The 15,669-nt window shown below is 35.8% G+C and overlaps 1 protein-coding gene across 1 annotated transcript in view; it reads left to right on the top strand.

The window, feature by feature from the left end:
* Positions 1–15,669, top strand: part of CDH2 (cadherin 2) — a 259,007-nt gene that overhangs the window by 216,270 nt on the left and 27,068 nt on the right. Inside the window, exon 14 of the mRNA XM_072604465.1 lies at positions 646–785. Within this exon, the coding sequence (XP_072460566.1) occupies positions 646–785 (140 nt within the window). The remainder of the gene's footprint in view (positions 1–645; positions 786–15,669) is intronic.

The following is a 15,669-nucleotide window of genomic DNA, read 5'->3' as shown; positions in this document are numbered from 1 at the left end:
AATTTTTTTCCTTCAGGATGTAAAATGATCTCCTTAGTTTTTAAAAAGGCTGGTTCCTAGATATAGAGTTAAGGAGAGATTTCTTTTCCTAACTGAAATGTGAACACATAGTTTTTAGCTTGAAATGAAAGGCTAGACAAAGGATAGATAGTGACAAAGTGTGAGATCAGTTTAGGGAGAATTTTAATCAATAATTTTACCAATGGAAAGTATACTGGGGCTCATTTTATGTAACATCAACCCCTTTGGAGAATTACAGGTCCTTGACCTAGCATAAAATAATGTGAAATATGAATTGTGAAAATCCTGAAGGTATTCCTACATATGAACTAATTATTTTCAAGTCAACTAATGGAAATTCATAAATTAGATTTGAAAAAGGAAAGGCAATATGGTACAAGGAAAGATCTAAGTTCTTCTAGCTTCTCTGGACATGTGGCTGTGGACAACTCACTTAATTTCACTGAATTGTTTCCTTGGCTATACAATGAGTACTGCTTGACTTGCTTAACTCATAGTTGGCTGTAAACATTGAATTAATGAATGTATGTATTACTAAAAACAAATGCCTTAAAAACATGATAAAAGATTTTAGGACCTAAAAATGATAGTGCTATTAAATTTTTTCCTCCATTTTCTTACTAGTTCTGGTATTAATGTTTGTCGTATGGATGAAACGTCGTGATAAGGAACGTCAAGCCAAACAGCTTTTGATTGACCCAGAAGATGATGTAAGAGACAATATTTTGAAGTATGATGAGGAAGGTGGTGGAGAAGAAGACCAGGTGAGAAGCATATTATAATTTAAAATGTAAAGACATCATATAGTTGTCACTATGCATCATTAGAGATGTGGGAAATAATTACAAAATTCAAGAGCATTCTAAAATTTCCTTTATATCAATCTGTAAATTGAGTACATCCATCTAAACGTATGAGTTGTCTTTATTTTGGGATGATCATGTATTTCATTTAAATTATTGCCATGTCAGAGAACCACATTAGTGTTCTTATCCATACGTAGGCATTGGCAATTTCCAAATGCACAGGAAATTATGATACGTTAGGCTAAGTCCAATTTGAATAACTATATTCTAAGTATATTCCAATCCAGTTTAACTCAATAAACATTTATTAAGAAGAGGCTTTGTGTAAGTCCCTGTGCTAGCACTAAGGATATATCACAGTCACAAAGCTTTGTTTGTAACCCCAGGTTTAGCACTCTGCCAAGAAGTCCCTGACCTAATAGAGCTTTTTTTTTCCTTCTGACCCATACAAAGTCAGCCAGTAAACATTTATTAAATGCCTACTATCTACCAGCCACTGTGCTAAATGCCGAGGATTGCAAAGAAAGGTGAAAAGAAGGTGCCTGCCCTTGAGGAGCTTATACTCTACTAGGGGAGACAACACGCAAGCAACTATGTACAAAATAGCTGTATGTAAGATAAATGGGAAATGTGTAGTGAGTAAAAAGTGCCATTCAGAGTAACACAAATTATTTTTGGGGAAGAGAATGATCATAAAGACCCCTTCCCTCTTGCCTGGAGTGCTTCAATAGCCTTCTGATTGACCTTCCTGCCTGAAGTCTCTCCTGTTCATTCTCCATATAGTTGTGCTACAGGAACAGGTTTGTCAGGATAAATTGGAGCAGGAACAAAACTAAAGGCAGGGAAACTAGTAATAGGCTGTTTAATGAGAAATGATAAAGGCCTGAACCAAGGCAAAGGTTTTATGAGTGGTTAGAAAGAAGGTGACAGACAGAAGAGATATTGGGGAGGGGTGACAATATTTGGCAACTGTTTGGATATGGGGGTTGTGAGAGAGGGAAATCTCAAGAAGAATTCTGGAGGAGCTCCAAACTGGGGTGTTTAGAAGTGTGGTATGGCCATCAGTAGATGTGAGAAAAGTTGGAAGATGGATGATGAGTTTGAGGGAAAATAGAGTGAATTTTGTTTTAGATATGTTGATTTTGAGACAGCTTATTAGACATCCAAGAGATTTCCAGTAGGCAGTTGGTAATAAAGGACTAAAGAAGGGTACCAAAGAATAGGAAAAATTCAAGTGTCCCAAATGTCAAAACAAAGGAAGAGAATACAAACTGCATTCTGGGTGATAAAGCCTGACTTTGGTTTCTGGGGAAAAATTCTAGAACAGATCAGTGAAGAGCTGGTTGGTGAATATATAGAAAAGAAAATGGTGATTAAAAATATCCAGCCTGACTTCATCAAGAACAGTGTGTTCCAAACTAATTCCATTTTCCTTTTTGACAAGATAACTAAGTTAATAGATGGAGTGCCATAGATTAATTTTCTCTGGCTTTTATCAAAGCTATTACTAACACATCTCATGCTGTCCGTGGGGAGAATGTGAGGAGATATAGACTAGACAGTAATCCAATTAGATCCAGAACTGGTGGACTGGTAGAAAACAGTTACTGGTTTAAAGTCAGCATGGCAGGAGGCATAGGCATCCTGTGCTGTGGAGCTTTGCTTAGCCCTACGTTTGTAAGCATTTGTATCATTTACTTGGATAAAAGCGTGGATGATATGCTCATCAGATTTGTGGCACATGATGTAAAGCTGATACAGTTAGCTAACCCACTGGATGGCAAGTCAGGATCCAAAAGTATCTTGACAGGTTTTAGATTTGGGTTGAATCACATGAAGTTCAGTGGGGATAGATAGAAAGTCTTACTAGACTAAGGCACAAAATAACCCAGCTTCTCAAATATAATATGTTGTAGACACAAGTTAGATAGCAGTTGGTCTAAAAACACCCTGATAGTTTTAGTGGACTGCAAGTCAGCACCGTGATGAGAGCCAGAAACGCTAATGAGATCTGGGGCTGGATTAAAAGAATCATCAGATTTGCTCAAAGTTTGGGGTTTTCTTTTCTTATGTTTGTTTTCTTTTTCTTTAGAAGGAATGACTCTCTGGAAGTGAAGGGGGAATATAGTATAAAATGAATATATTAAAATAAAAGATAGTAATGACATTTTAAAAGTTATTAAAGTAGGATTTTGTGGAAAATCTTTCTGTTAAAACACATTTTTATCTTCTGTGTCTTTGTATGTGGGAGAATAGATTGTATGTATGTGTAAAATATATTAGATTTTCATGAACAGGAAAACTTTAATTCTCTGTTTAGTTAAACTATCAAATAGGGTATGAGAAGTGCTGTGGCACCTTATAGTTAAGAAGATAAGGCTTCAGGTCTGCCTCTGACACATACTGGCTGTGTGGCCATAAACGCCATACTTAACTTCTGAGTGACCCCAACAACTCTTGTACCGTATGTTAAAGAAGAATTACTGAACTGAATTTCCGGAGGTGTCTGCACACTAGCAGTTCCTTATAGCAGTAAAATCATAGGTCTGGATTGTAAGCTCTCATAGAAAACAGATGGGATTTGACTAATACATATATATATATCTTATGAAAGATAGAAAAAAGATACCTTCTTTTCAGATCTTCAGACATTTGTCTTCCCTTGTATTATGTAAATTTGTCTGTACCTTATTCTTCCCTTTCTGTTTATTTAATATCCTTGTGTTTCATGAGTCATATTCATATGACATTACTGGAAGAAACTTAGGGTTAAAAAAGATGGGATTTTAATTCATAGAGAAGCTTGAGATCTTTTTTGTTTGTACAGAAAAAAATCCTCTCCTTTGCCTTTATTTCTTTCTGCTCCTGCCCTCCTAAAACTCTTTATGGCATAATTAATTTCTCAGGACTCACTTCCGTTCAGTTCCCTTCTCTAATTGGGCATTATTTGTTTTTTTTTTTAATTCTAAGCTCTTTTTGTCTTTACTATATTCTGAAGTTACAGTGTAACTTGTCTATACAATATTCTGAAGTTATTCTAGAACTTTTATTTTTAGTACTCACATAGAATTTTATCAGATTCCCCATAATGAAAGTTTCATAATCAGCTTTTTTTTTGCAGTATTATTTAGATTAGAAGGACTTTATATTGCAAATAAAGTATAAATTGGGTTGGAATAGGCAAAGGATGATAGCTCAGGAGTTGGAAAGGATCTAAGTCACCAGCTAGACCAGTCCCCCTCATTTTACAGGTGGGGAAGCCATGGCACATAAATCTTAAAATGACTTGGCCTAAAATCACACAAGTGGATGCAGGATTTGATCGTAGGTCTTCTGATTTTACTTTGCCCTATATTGTTTTGAAACCTAGCAGATAGACTGAAAACTTTGAAAATAGAAGTAAGATGTCTTCCAAAGGGTAATAGATTTAGAAACTGGCATTTGCAGCTCGGGAAAAAAAAAAATTTTTTTCTTCTTGTTTTTTTTTAATCACCAAAACTCAAACTTCCTTTACTATCCTAATAATCTTGTAGAAGTCATTGATATCATTTTAAAAATTTGGCTGAAAAGAAGGTTACCACCAGGACAAGAGACTCAAAAGTGAGGGAACTTATTCTGTTACCCTTTGATTTCTTTTTATTTTTTGTTTGTTTTTTAGTCCAGCGGTCCAAACCAATGAAGTGGTTTCATCTTAGCCAGGACTTAAACCACTAACTTATTTTGTAACTCAGGGTCATTGCTTAGTTACAATTTTCAAAACCTCCCTCATTGAGCTATTGCCACATATTTAAAATGAAGCATCACCAATGCCAAGATACACACGTAGTCGTTTCTATGCTTGGCAACAAACAATTTTAAGCATCAGTGGGGAAGAAAAAGTTTCTGCCTGATAAAGTGAAATATTTGACGCTTCTACATAGTATAGGATATATTCTGTGTTAGTCATTGAAGGAGAGCAGAGGTACCTGTCTTCTTGTTCAGGTTTCCATTTCTTAGGTATCATTTTTATCAGATTCAGTATATGTGGTTTCATTCATTTTAAATTATATACTTGGTAGCTTTTATTCCATAGTGTCAGTTTTTCTTCATTTTATGAATTTGCTTTTTTCCTTTCTCATGCTTGAATGAAACAGGGCATATATCAGGAAATATTAGTTTCTAACTAAATTTAAGCCCATTTTCTTCTCTTTTCCCTATATGAACTTTATATTTCTGTCTCTTCTAATTAAGAGAAATAGATTTGAGTACAATATGTTTTAATACATTACAAAATAAAGGAGTTAATCAGACATTGAATGGGTCTAATTTGCCATTTTCTTTCTATATTCTCTTTAATAAGTTAAAAAAAAAGGTCAAGTAATGGAAAACATTATTCTTTATTCTCTTTGGTGCCAATGTGACACATTGGTTCTGTGAGCACTTTGATTCTTAGGTAGGTTCATTAACTTGCTGTCTAACTGGGCATCATATAATATTATTTTTGAAGTGAACTTTCTCAAAGAGTTTCCCTAATACAGTGGGATCCTTTTTCAAAGTTGATGTCATAGAATAACAGTGGCTATGTTATATTGTAGCCTTACTAAAGTAGATTTTTAAAGTATTTAGGTAGTGAGTTTCAGGGCACATGAGCTCGTACTTTCCAATAAAATTACTTTCAGGAACTTTCTGTAAATGTCTTTGTCCCTAAAGCCTCTAATGCCTCGGGATCATTGAAATTTTCCCCAGCTATAGTTTGTAAACCATCCAAGGCATACCCAATGTCTCTGAAGGTAGAAAAACTCATCTTTGTTTTTCTTGATCTACTGAAACTTTAAATGACAATGACCTCTTATCCCAAGATCTTCTTAAGTCCCCCCTGGAGTTGGAAAGGACCTAAGTCACCAGTTAGACCAGTCCCTCTCATTTTATAGGTGGGGAAGCCATGACCTATAAATCTTAAAATGACTTGGCCTAAAATCATACAAGTTGATGGAGGATTTGATGGTAGGTCTTCTGACTTTACTTTAAGTGCCCCTTGGTCTGGTGCATTGTAAACCTTTGAACTCTCACTTTGCATGGCCAAAGACTTCATTTGATCTTGTTTCACAGATCTACAAAGGTCTCTTTAATTTGAGTGTGGGTTCAGCCTTAAGAGCTGGTATTTGTGGAGACCTTAGGTTTGCTACAGACTACAACTGTAGTTGATTTTCTTATAGTTTCTTAGATTAGAGAATGAAGGCAGGCTCCAGCACAATCTTAGCTGGCTCTGGGCCTACAACTTCAGGTTCTGATGTTTGTTCATCAGACTCCAAAGAAGCAACCAACCTAGTAGACCCATGGTATGATAGATTAGTTGTTGTCCTTCATTTTCAAAGAGGACCAAAATGACATCACCATAATAAAGTGAAGTTCCATTGTGTCAGACTGGCTGATCAGACAAATACAGTGATATGATAGATACTGCTGCTTTGAAAGTAGACTTTGTTTCTGTGCAGAGCTGGGGAGTAGAATACCCATAGGATGGTCACTTGGGCAGCAACTTGAATCTCAGTTTCAATATTAAAAGTTTCCAGAGTAATGCTGTTTTTCTAGGGTGTAATGCCCCTTAGGAAGCCATATATTATCTAAGGTAATCCTCCATAGTTAAAGCTTTTCAAGTCCTCCTTAATTTAAATAACTTCCTTCTGAGACAAGCCTCAGTTTATCCTCTGTATATATGACAGTGACATAGTTGTCACTCAAAGCTTCCATTTTAAGGTGGAAGACTATACACAAATGATATTCTATGTACAAGATAAATACAGTGTAAATGGAAGGCAGTCCAGAAAATGGCCTACCATGGGGCAGAGAGCAGCAGAGAACTCAGAATTAACCTCTTGCAGAAGGTGTGATTCAAGCTGTCTTGAAGGAGATCAGAAGGCTGAAATGAGGAAAGAGAGTGTTGTAGGTCTGACAGACCACCACCAAAAAGGCACGGAGTTGGAGATATGGAGTGTCACATATGAGGAATGGCAATGAAGCCAGTGTAGCTGAATTGGAGAATGTGTAAAGGGGGCAAATGTCAATAAACTGGAAAATAGAAAAGGGTTATGATGTGAAGGACTTGTGCATGTTCCTACTTTACAGGCACACACTGTATCATATTTCCCACACCAGCATCATTTTGCAATCTCAAAACATCATTAGCACATTACAAATAAACCATATCCCAGCATAGCAGTTCAAAACCCTGTTGTGTCATTCTGCTGACCTCCTAAGTCTCATGTTTCTATGGAATGAATTTTCCCTTAAGGCATTGTTTCATATAATATGCTTTCATAGTCCCAATTAACTATTTTAGGTTTATTCAATAGGCAGTAGGGAACTAATAAAGATTTGAAGACTTGGGAGAGCCATTACCAAACCACTGAGTAAGAAAAATTAGTTTGGCAGTTGTATAAAAAAAGTTAGAGGTTTGGGAGTGAGAGAGTGTATTACCCTGTTAGATGATCATCCTGATAGCCTAGATCGTTGGTAAGGAAGATGATGCACCAGGAACAGCAGTGGTTACATAGGCATGAATAATGTGAGAGTGACCACCTGTCCTGTGAATGAAGGCTTATACTTTTTCTGGGTGTCCCAAGAAAGCAGAACTAGGGTTGAGTATGTAGTCATTTGGTTAGAAAGGCTAGTTGAGGCCATGAAAATTAATGTGCTTTCCACATTAAAGAGAAAAGAGAAAAGGACCAATGACAGAATTTTGGGGAACACTCACCTTAAAGGATAGGGAAGAGATCTCATAGAAAAAGAGAAGAAGCCATTAGAGAAATGGAAGAAAACATGTGTTCATAAAGCCAAAGGAGGAAAGGGTATATAAAGAGAAAGGGACCATCAGCATTGTCAAAAGGTCACGGAAGATAACTAAAAAAGGTGCCACTGGGCTTGGTGATTAAGGAGGTCACTGCTAACCTTTAAGAGATATTTTAGTTGAGTATTAATAATTAATTAAGGTAATAAAAGCTGGGATGCAGTGAGCTGATAACGAGGGTAAGCACATGTATTGGCAGAGACAACTTTTTTAAAATTGGCAAAAAAAAGTGGGGGAAAGATGGGATGCTAGTTTGATGAAACTAAAAGATCAAAGAAAGGCTTTTTTCCCCTTTTTTAAGCATTGGGAACATTTTATATATGTAAGAACAGGGAAGACGTTGGTGGAAAGGAAGAGTTTGAAGATACATGAGGGAATGAAAGGCTGATGGTTCACCCACATCCCTGAGGAAGTAGGATATGGTGAGATCAAAGGTCTAAACAGAGGGATGTGTTAGTGGCAAGAGGAGTAGATACTTTTTTCTCCTATGATTAGAAAGAAAGGAGGACAGTTCATAAATGATGATGCAAAAAAGTTAAAAGAAGTAGAATCACGCAGTTGGTAGATCATTGGACTTAGAATAAGGAACACTTGAGTTGGAATCCTACCTCAGTTACTTCATAGTGATGTGATCGATCCTGGGCAAATCATGTCACCTTTCCAGGCCTCAGTTTGCTCAATGATAAAATGAAGACGTTAGACTTGATCTCCGAGGTCCCTTCTAACTCTGAATCCATGATTATGTGACCCCTGAGTTTTCTTCTACTTTTAAATCTCCAGTCCTGTAAGTTTTGAGAAATATAGGAGGCAGAGGTGATAAAGCTTGTGGTGGTTCTGTTTTGTTTTTTTTCTCATCTAAATAGGAAGCTAAGTCATCCACTTGAAATGTGGGAAGCTAATGATGTATAAGAATATGAGACAAGACAATAAATAAAGTTCGGAATATTTAGTATAGGGAATGGAATGTGTAGGTAGTCAAACAAGAGTGGAAAGGTCATCAAACACTAGCCAACGCACATTTAAGATTGTGCAACATAAATTTATTGTGGATGAAATCAGCTCGATGTGATGACAGTGTCTTGTGATACTTAGCTACCTGGGAAAAAGAGCATCAGGCGGTGGAAGGATGCAGATTGGTAGGTCCAAAGGAACAGAAGAAGAGGAGGTAAGGAGCTCAGGAACAGCGAGGAGTGAGTGGGTCATTAAATGAGCAGACCATGATATCGAGACTAGAAATGGAAACAAGTACAGCCAGTGCAAAGTGGATTGGAAGACTATCGGTGAATCATCTCACAATATCTATGAAATATCTTAGTTACTAAAATAGTAATAAAAACATTTCAGTAAATAATAAATTGGAAAATACTTTTATCCTCATTTCACAGAATATATAACTTTTTCCTTGATCATTTTGTTATTTATTACAAAATAAAATTTGACTTCAGTTATTTTTATCAAATCTTACCTGTTAGATCCAGGCTAATTAAATTGGGTTTAAGAGTTTTTTAAATGCCATTTAGTAGCATTCAAATAAACTTATTTTTATGACAGTAGTAGTGGTGGTAAAAATTTGAAGCCAGTGATAGGTAAACATACGTCATAATTAAAACATCAAAGTCTCAACCATCAAGTCCCCTAAAATGAAACTAATAGCATGTTCATTGGCTTGTCTTTCGTCAAGAGATTGAATAAAATTTGTGACAAATAATATATTTGATAAAAGTAAGTAATGCTCGTCTGCCAGTCCTTTTCATTTATTTGCACATGATTAATGATATGAAAAACAGTTGTCACTAGCTAATAAAAATATTTTAAGCACTTGTTGATTGGATGGTACTGTTTCAGACACCATGAGACTGATATCAGCATTGAGACTGAAATTAAGGTAAACTGAGACATAAAGTTCAGAGCAAATTCAGAGCACCTTAATTTATATCTCAACATCAGCGAGACAGAATAATGTAATTTCATGGTGCATTATGATTAACCTCTGCCTTACTGGGGAAGGTGTTTTACAGAAGTAAAACCTTAGACATGGAAGAGATGTATTCACTCTCCAGTCATTAATTCCATTATATATGTAGGGCTTCTCACGTACAAATGAGCAGGTAATATTTCTGTTTACTGCATCACTCACTCATTACATTGATACCTGCCAGTTCAATTCAGCAAATATTTATTAACCATCTTTTATTTGTAAGACACTATGCCAGGAATCATGGATACTAAGGCAAAAATGAAACCATTTCTGCTCCCATGGAACTTACATTCTACTAGAAAGGCATAAGGCTGGTATATAATAATTAATTCCAAAGCAACCTGAGGATTGAGAATGTCTTTACCGTTGTGGGATAACAAAGATTTTGCAAGGGAAGTAGAGCCCCAGCAGAGCTTTGAAGGGAACTCTTCTAAGAGATAGAGATAGGGAGAGCCTGTAAATTCCAGGGATGGGAGACAACCTGTACAAAGGTACAGAACTTGGAGGAGGAAATGTGAGTTCAGAAAAGAGCTAATAAAACAACTTGCTCACAGAGCCATAGAATACATAAAGAGATATGACATAAAATATGTTTGTAAACATATATATTCAGGACCAGCATTGTAGAGGGCCTTAAATGTCAGACTAATGAATTTGCATATCATTCTGGAGAACCTAAGGAGCCAGTGAAGATTTTTGAATAGGGAGCCATATGGTCAGGCCTAATTTCTAAGATTATTTTAACACACATGTGAAAAAAATAGATTAAAGAAGAGAGAGATTGGAAGCATAGAGATGAATTAGGAGCCAGTTGCATAAATCCAAGTGTAAGATCAGTAAGGGACTGAACTAAGGTAATGATATCTGGAGTGGAGATAATGGATGGTCAGAATAAACTGGAGAAGACTTGGCAAATACTCCACTCTAAAACAAAAGAGAAAGAACACTCAAAGATGACCAGCTGAACAACTAGAAATATATGATATCTTCACTAAAAGTAAGAGATTTCTATCCATGTGCCAAGTTGAGAGACTTTAAAACTCATAGAATGGCTGACCAATGACTAACTGATCAACTTAAAATATATGGTACCCTCACTAAAGATGAGATTTTTACTCATGTACCAAGTTGAGATACTCTAAAATTTATAGAATATCTGACCATTTGAAAATGTGATTAACTGGAGGGAGGGCGCAGTTTGTTTGTTTCAAGATGGCAGATTTTAACTTTATGAAATACCTTCAGTGACTGCTCAAGATTTCATCAAAACCACTAAAATTTATAGAAAGTACATTAAAATTTTGTTGATTAATATTTTCTTAAGATGTCAGATTGAAACAAATTTTAGATGTGTTTGTAATATACTTTTGTAAAGTTAAGTATAACAACTGGTCAAAATCATTCAACTCTTAATGTTATTGTAGAAAAAAATAGCAATTTCACACAAAAATGTGAAATAGTGAACAGCTGAATTGAAACAGAAGTATCCATAAGGGAATTAAAGAACAAAGAGTGTCCATTGTCACCCATGGTCATTCGGTGAGTGGGTCAGTAAACAGGACTCTTCCCATCTAGTGCTACATGACTGGTTTTTGAGTTTCAATATTTTAAGTAACATTTTTAGTTATGAATTAGTTAATATTTTATTATTATTGATTTTTCCCCTTGTAAAAGATTTGCTTAGTGATTTTAAAAGTTTCTTAGTGTAATGTTATGTCTCAAAGGCAAAAAACAAGATCTTAAGGAATGTATATTTATATTTTGCAATGGGTTTCGATGGGTAAAGAGTTCTATTGTATAAAATTCTTGAAGACAACTGTTCTGAACCTCAACTTTTCTTTGTGGCTCAGAATATCTGTCTTTAGATCATCTCTAACTCTTTAAAATCCTTGTGATTAGAATTGTTTCATTCTACTACCTAGCACAGTGCTTTGCAAAAAGTAGGTACTTAATAGATACTTGCTGATTGACATGAAGCTCTGAATTGTCTGCGGTTCCCTCCTGTCTTAGTAAAATGCAGGTGCTTCCATCTGACACTTAAAACCCTTCCTAGTATGGATTTCTCCTAACTTTACAGATTTGTTTCACATTATTCCTTTTTCATTCACTACCTTGTTACAGCCAAATTGACTTACAGTTCTTCATACTGGGAATTCCAACTACTGCGTAGACAGTCACTGTTACAGGTACATTTAATTTAACACTGGAAATTGGGTCATAATCTCATTTGTATAAAGCCATGAGGACCTCTGATTAGTTGGCAGCATTAGAGTGATAATGTATTGATATCTTTTCACTCTTTGCCTCTCAGGATTGTTGTGAAGAAAGCACTTGAAAAAGTCATGCAAACGGAAGCATTTTAAAAAATTATGATAATTTGTTTTCATGTGCTAAGCTTTGATGGGCAGTACATAAAGGTTCTTCTTCTGGCTCTTCTCTCTTGCTTTTTGGTGCTTTTCCAGACATTCCTTTTCTTTGTGGATACTCAGCAGGGGGAATATTTTTCTTCCTTGAATTATTTCCATGTTCTTCCTTTGCATTATGTTTGTTTCACAACCCATAATATTAGAGCACTTAAAAAATGAAGAATAATCTAAATATTATGCACAATTTTAAATATTTAGGTGATTATCCTCATGGGGGAGAAAAACTGTTTGAGATGATGTTTTCTGCTTTGAATCTCTAAAAAGAATCGTTTCACTTTTCTGGTGGCACTTTACCTAGATCTCACTTATCAGGCTTCAGTTGCATTAGGGATGGGTATTGACATAGTTTTATGTAATTGTTACTGCCTTCTTGATGTAGCCCTGCAGCTGCATTTTTATTTGGAGACTCAGATGCAAATTCTGGTCAGGTAGCATGAGAGTATTCTGCTCAAGTAGACCCTACATTTCAGTGCTGTGGCAAGCATGGAAGCGTGAAATCGTCCTTAAATGGAGTTTGCAGTGGATAAAGGGGCACTCTCACAAATTTTTGCTCAGGAGACCATAATTTAAGCATATGCCCAGTGTAGCAGATTATTTAATGCCAACCATATTTTCTAAAGCAGATTAACAGTATCATTTTCTGGATTGGCATAAATTATAGGAAGTGAGTGGTTCTTTTTAGTTATACAAGTAAACCTAGCTTTATCTCAGGGCAGCTAGCTAGGTGGTGCAGTGAGGCCTGAAGTCAGGAACTCTCAAATGTAGCCTCAGACACTTAGTAGCTGTGTCACCCTGGGCAAGCACTTAACCATGTTTGCCTCAGTTTCCTCATCTGAAAAAGGAACTGGAGAAGGAATGGCAAACGACTCCACTATCTTTGCCAAGAAAACCCTAAATAGGATCACAGTCAGATATGAGTGAAACAACTTGAACAGCAACACAATCCTTTATCTTAAATCTGTTTAGGTCCCCAAACCCAGAAATCAAATGAAACTCACCCCTCCCCAAAGAACTGACTTTTGATTTGTTCTTATATAAGGATAGGATCATATATTTTATTTTTATGTTTTCTTGATGGTTTTTGCCTTCTGTCACTGGAAAAGTGGAAAGAACTTTGGCTCTGGAATCAAAGGACCTGAGTTCAATACTAATTAACTGTTAGACTTTGGGCAAACCACTTAACCTCCTTGTGGACCCAATTTCTACTCCTCTGAAATGAGAAGCTGAGAGTAAATGGCTTCTAAGTTCCCTTCTAAGCACTTAAGTCTTTGACTCTCTGATTTCCTACTGCCTTCTAGACTGGATCCTTCCTGGTGACAAAGAAAAACAATTTAATAAAAATATCAAGTACAGAGAATATCTGACAACATATACAGTATTCTGCCCGGCAGTTTCCCTCCCTCCCCCACTCTCTATGAGCAAGGAAGTATGTGTCATTATCTTTGCTCTAGGATCTTGATAGAGTATTCCATTAATAAGAATTCAGCCACCTTGAAGTAATCCTTTCATTTATGCTGTTACATTCATTGTGTGTATTGTTCTCTTGGTTCTGCGTATTTTACTCTGCATCCATCTGTACAAATTTGACCATATTTCTTACTTATTTACCCATTTGTGCAATTTCTTATGGAACATTACATTTATATAGTATAGTTTTTGTTGCCATTTTTCTGCCATTCCTTAACTGATAGACACTAAATTTATTTCCAGTTCTTTGGTAACATGAAGGGTGCTACTTTGAATATTTTGGTTGGTATCGAACATTTGTTTCTGTCTTTGACTTCCTTAGGGTATATACCCAGGAGTGCTATCATTGAATTATAGATTATAGACAGTTAAGTCATTTTTTTGGCACCATTACAAAATGAATTTCAGGAAGGAAAGAATGTTTAACCTGTTTAACTTCACCATCAATGTATTACTGTGCCTATTTCCTCGCAGTCCTTTCTGTATTAACTAGTCGTTTTTTATTCTTCCCGTTTTGCATAAGATAAACTTAAATTAAAGAGTTGTTTTATATTTCTCCATCTAGAGGTAGCATGAGATAGTGACTAGAGAGCTGTTCTCAGTAATGGTTCTGTCAGCCTGGACAAATCACTGGTTTAACCTCTCAGTGTTCTAAGTCAGGGCTTCTTAAATTTTTTCCTCTTGCAACCCCTTTTCGCCCAAGAAATTTTTATGCTACTCTGGGTATATAAATATATAAAATAAGTATACAAATCAAACATTTACTGATAACAAATCATAAAGAAATTTATTTTAAAAGTTCTTTGACATACATATAATTTTACCAGTTATTAAAGACAAAAGCAAATTTGCATACTGAGATGGGTATGCTTGTTTATTTTTACGTAAAGAATTAAATCTTGGTGGAATATTTGATACTGCAGGATGTAGAGTATCTTCAATATTTTCCAGAGTTGACTGATATTTTAATTTTGGTAATTGTTAATGCTGTGTTCAGAATTAAGGCTGCAGTGAAGTTGTGTGATGCATCATGGGCAAGTGCTTCCAGAAGCACCTTGGGTTTATTTTGTGTTTGATTTTGAATTGATTTTTGGTAATTGCACATTCAGAAACCATTTACTATTGCCAATTTTTTCATGATACCACAGTTATGTGACCCCATATGGGGTTGCAACCCATACTTTAAGAAGCACTGCTCTAAGCAGCTTAAAGAATTGTAAGGAAGCAGGAGACATGCATTGAATCCTATACAAATCCAGTGCCTATTCCTGTTCTTACTCGTAGTGATTTGGCACATTGTTTTTATGGGTTCATTTGTAGTTTGTACTTCTTTTGAAAATTTAATCATTTTCTTTAACCATTTTTATCCGTTGGGCATTGGGTCAACCATGTCCTTTGAAAATTTGTTAGTGACTCCTGGTTTCATAATTCTGTCAAATCCTTATTTTTTTTTTGAACCAGGCTCTTATTGATGATATTTTATGAAAGTTATTTTCCTGCCATATGATTTCTCCTGTAATTGTCTTCATTGATTTTTATTCATGCAAAAGCTTTTAAATTTTATGAAGCTAGGATGATTTATTTTAATTTTTATGATCTCCTTTGTCATTTGTTTGGATTAGTGTTTTGTGTGGTCCAGGATTACCTAAGAACCTGAGTTCCCACAGACCTGGTTCAGTCATGGGGGATTGACCACACATGTTCTTTGGCTTGTACCCTCACCATAAAAACTGTGTGGATGATATATAAAATAAAGTGTAGGTATAGCTCATGTCTAGGGTTTTCAAAATGTGGGTACCAAGAGTTCTTGCCTGCAAAGGTACTAAGGTCTACAACATGGGTATTGGGTATGGGGGCAGCTCTTGATGTCCTCCAGCACAGGAAATGGAAAAGAGTCAAAGAGCTCACCATAGCCTATGGATGCACACTAAAACTGTAATAGCTCATTGGATTTACTAGGAAACAGTAACAATATCTTGAGAGTGGTAAACAAATATTTCCCATTCACCTTGGACTGCAGTGTCTAAACATCTCTCAATGACATTCTGCCCTATGATGGCATGAATCTGATCCTCCAGCTTCTGGACAGTCTTCTCTCTTTTCTATGTTATATGCTAATGTGGAAATCACCTTCTGAGAGTCCAA

The sequence above is a fragment of the Notamacropus eugenii genome, chromosome 4, assembly GCF_028372415.1.
Source record: "Notamacropus eugenii isolate mMacEug1 chromosome 4, mMacEug1.pri_v2, whole genome shotgun sequence".
NCBI classification, from domain to species: domain Eukaryota; kingdom Metazoa; phylum Chordata; class Mammalia; order Diprotodontia; family Macropodidae; genus Notamacropus; species Notamacropus eugenii.
This window is presented reverse-complemented; position numbering and strand designations above follow the sequence as displayed.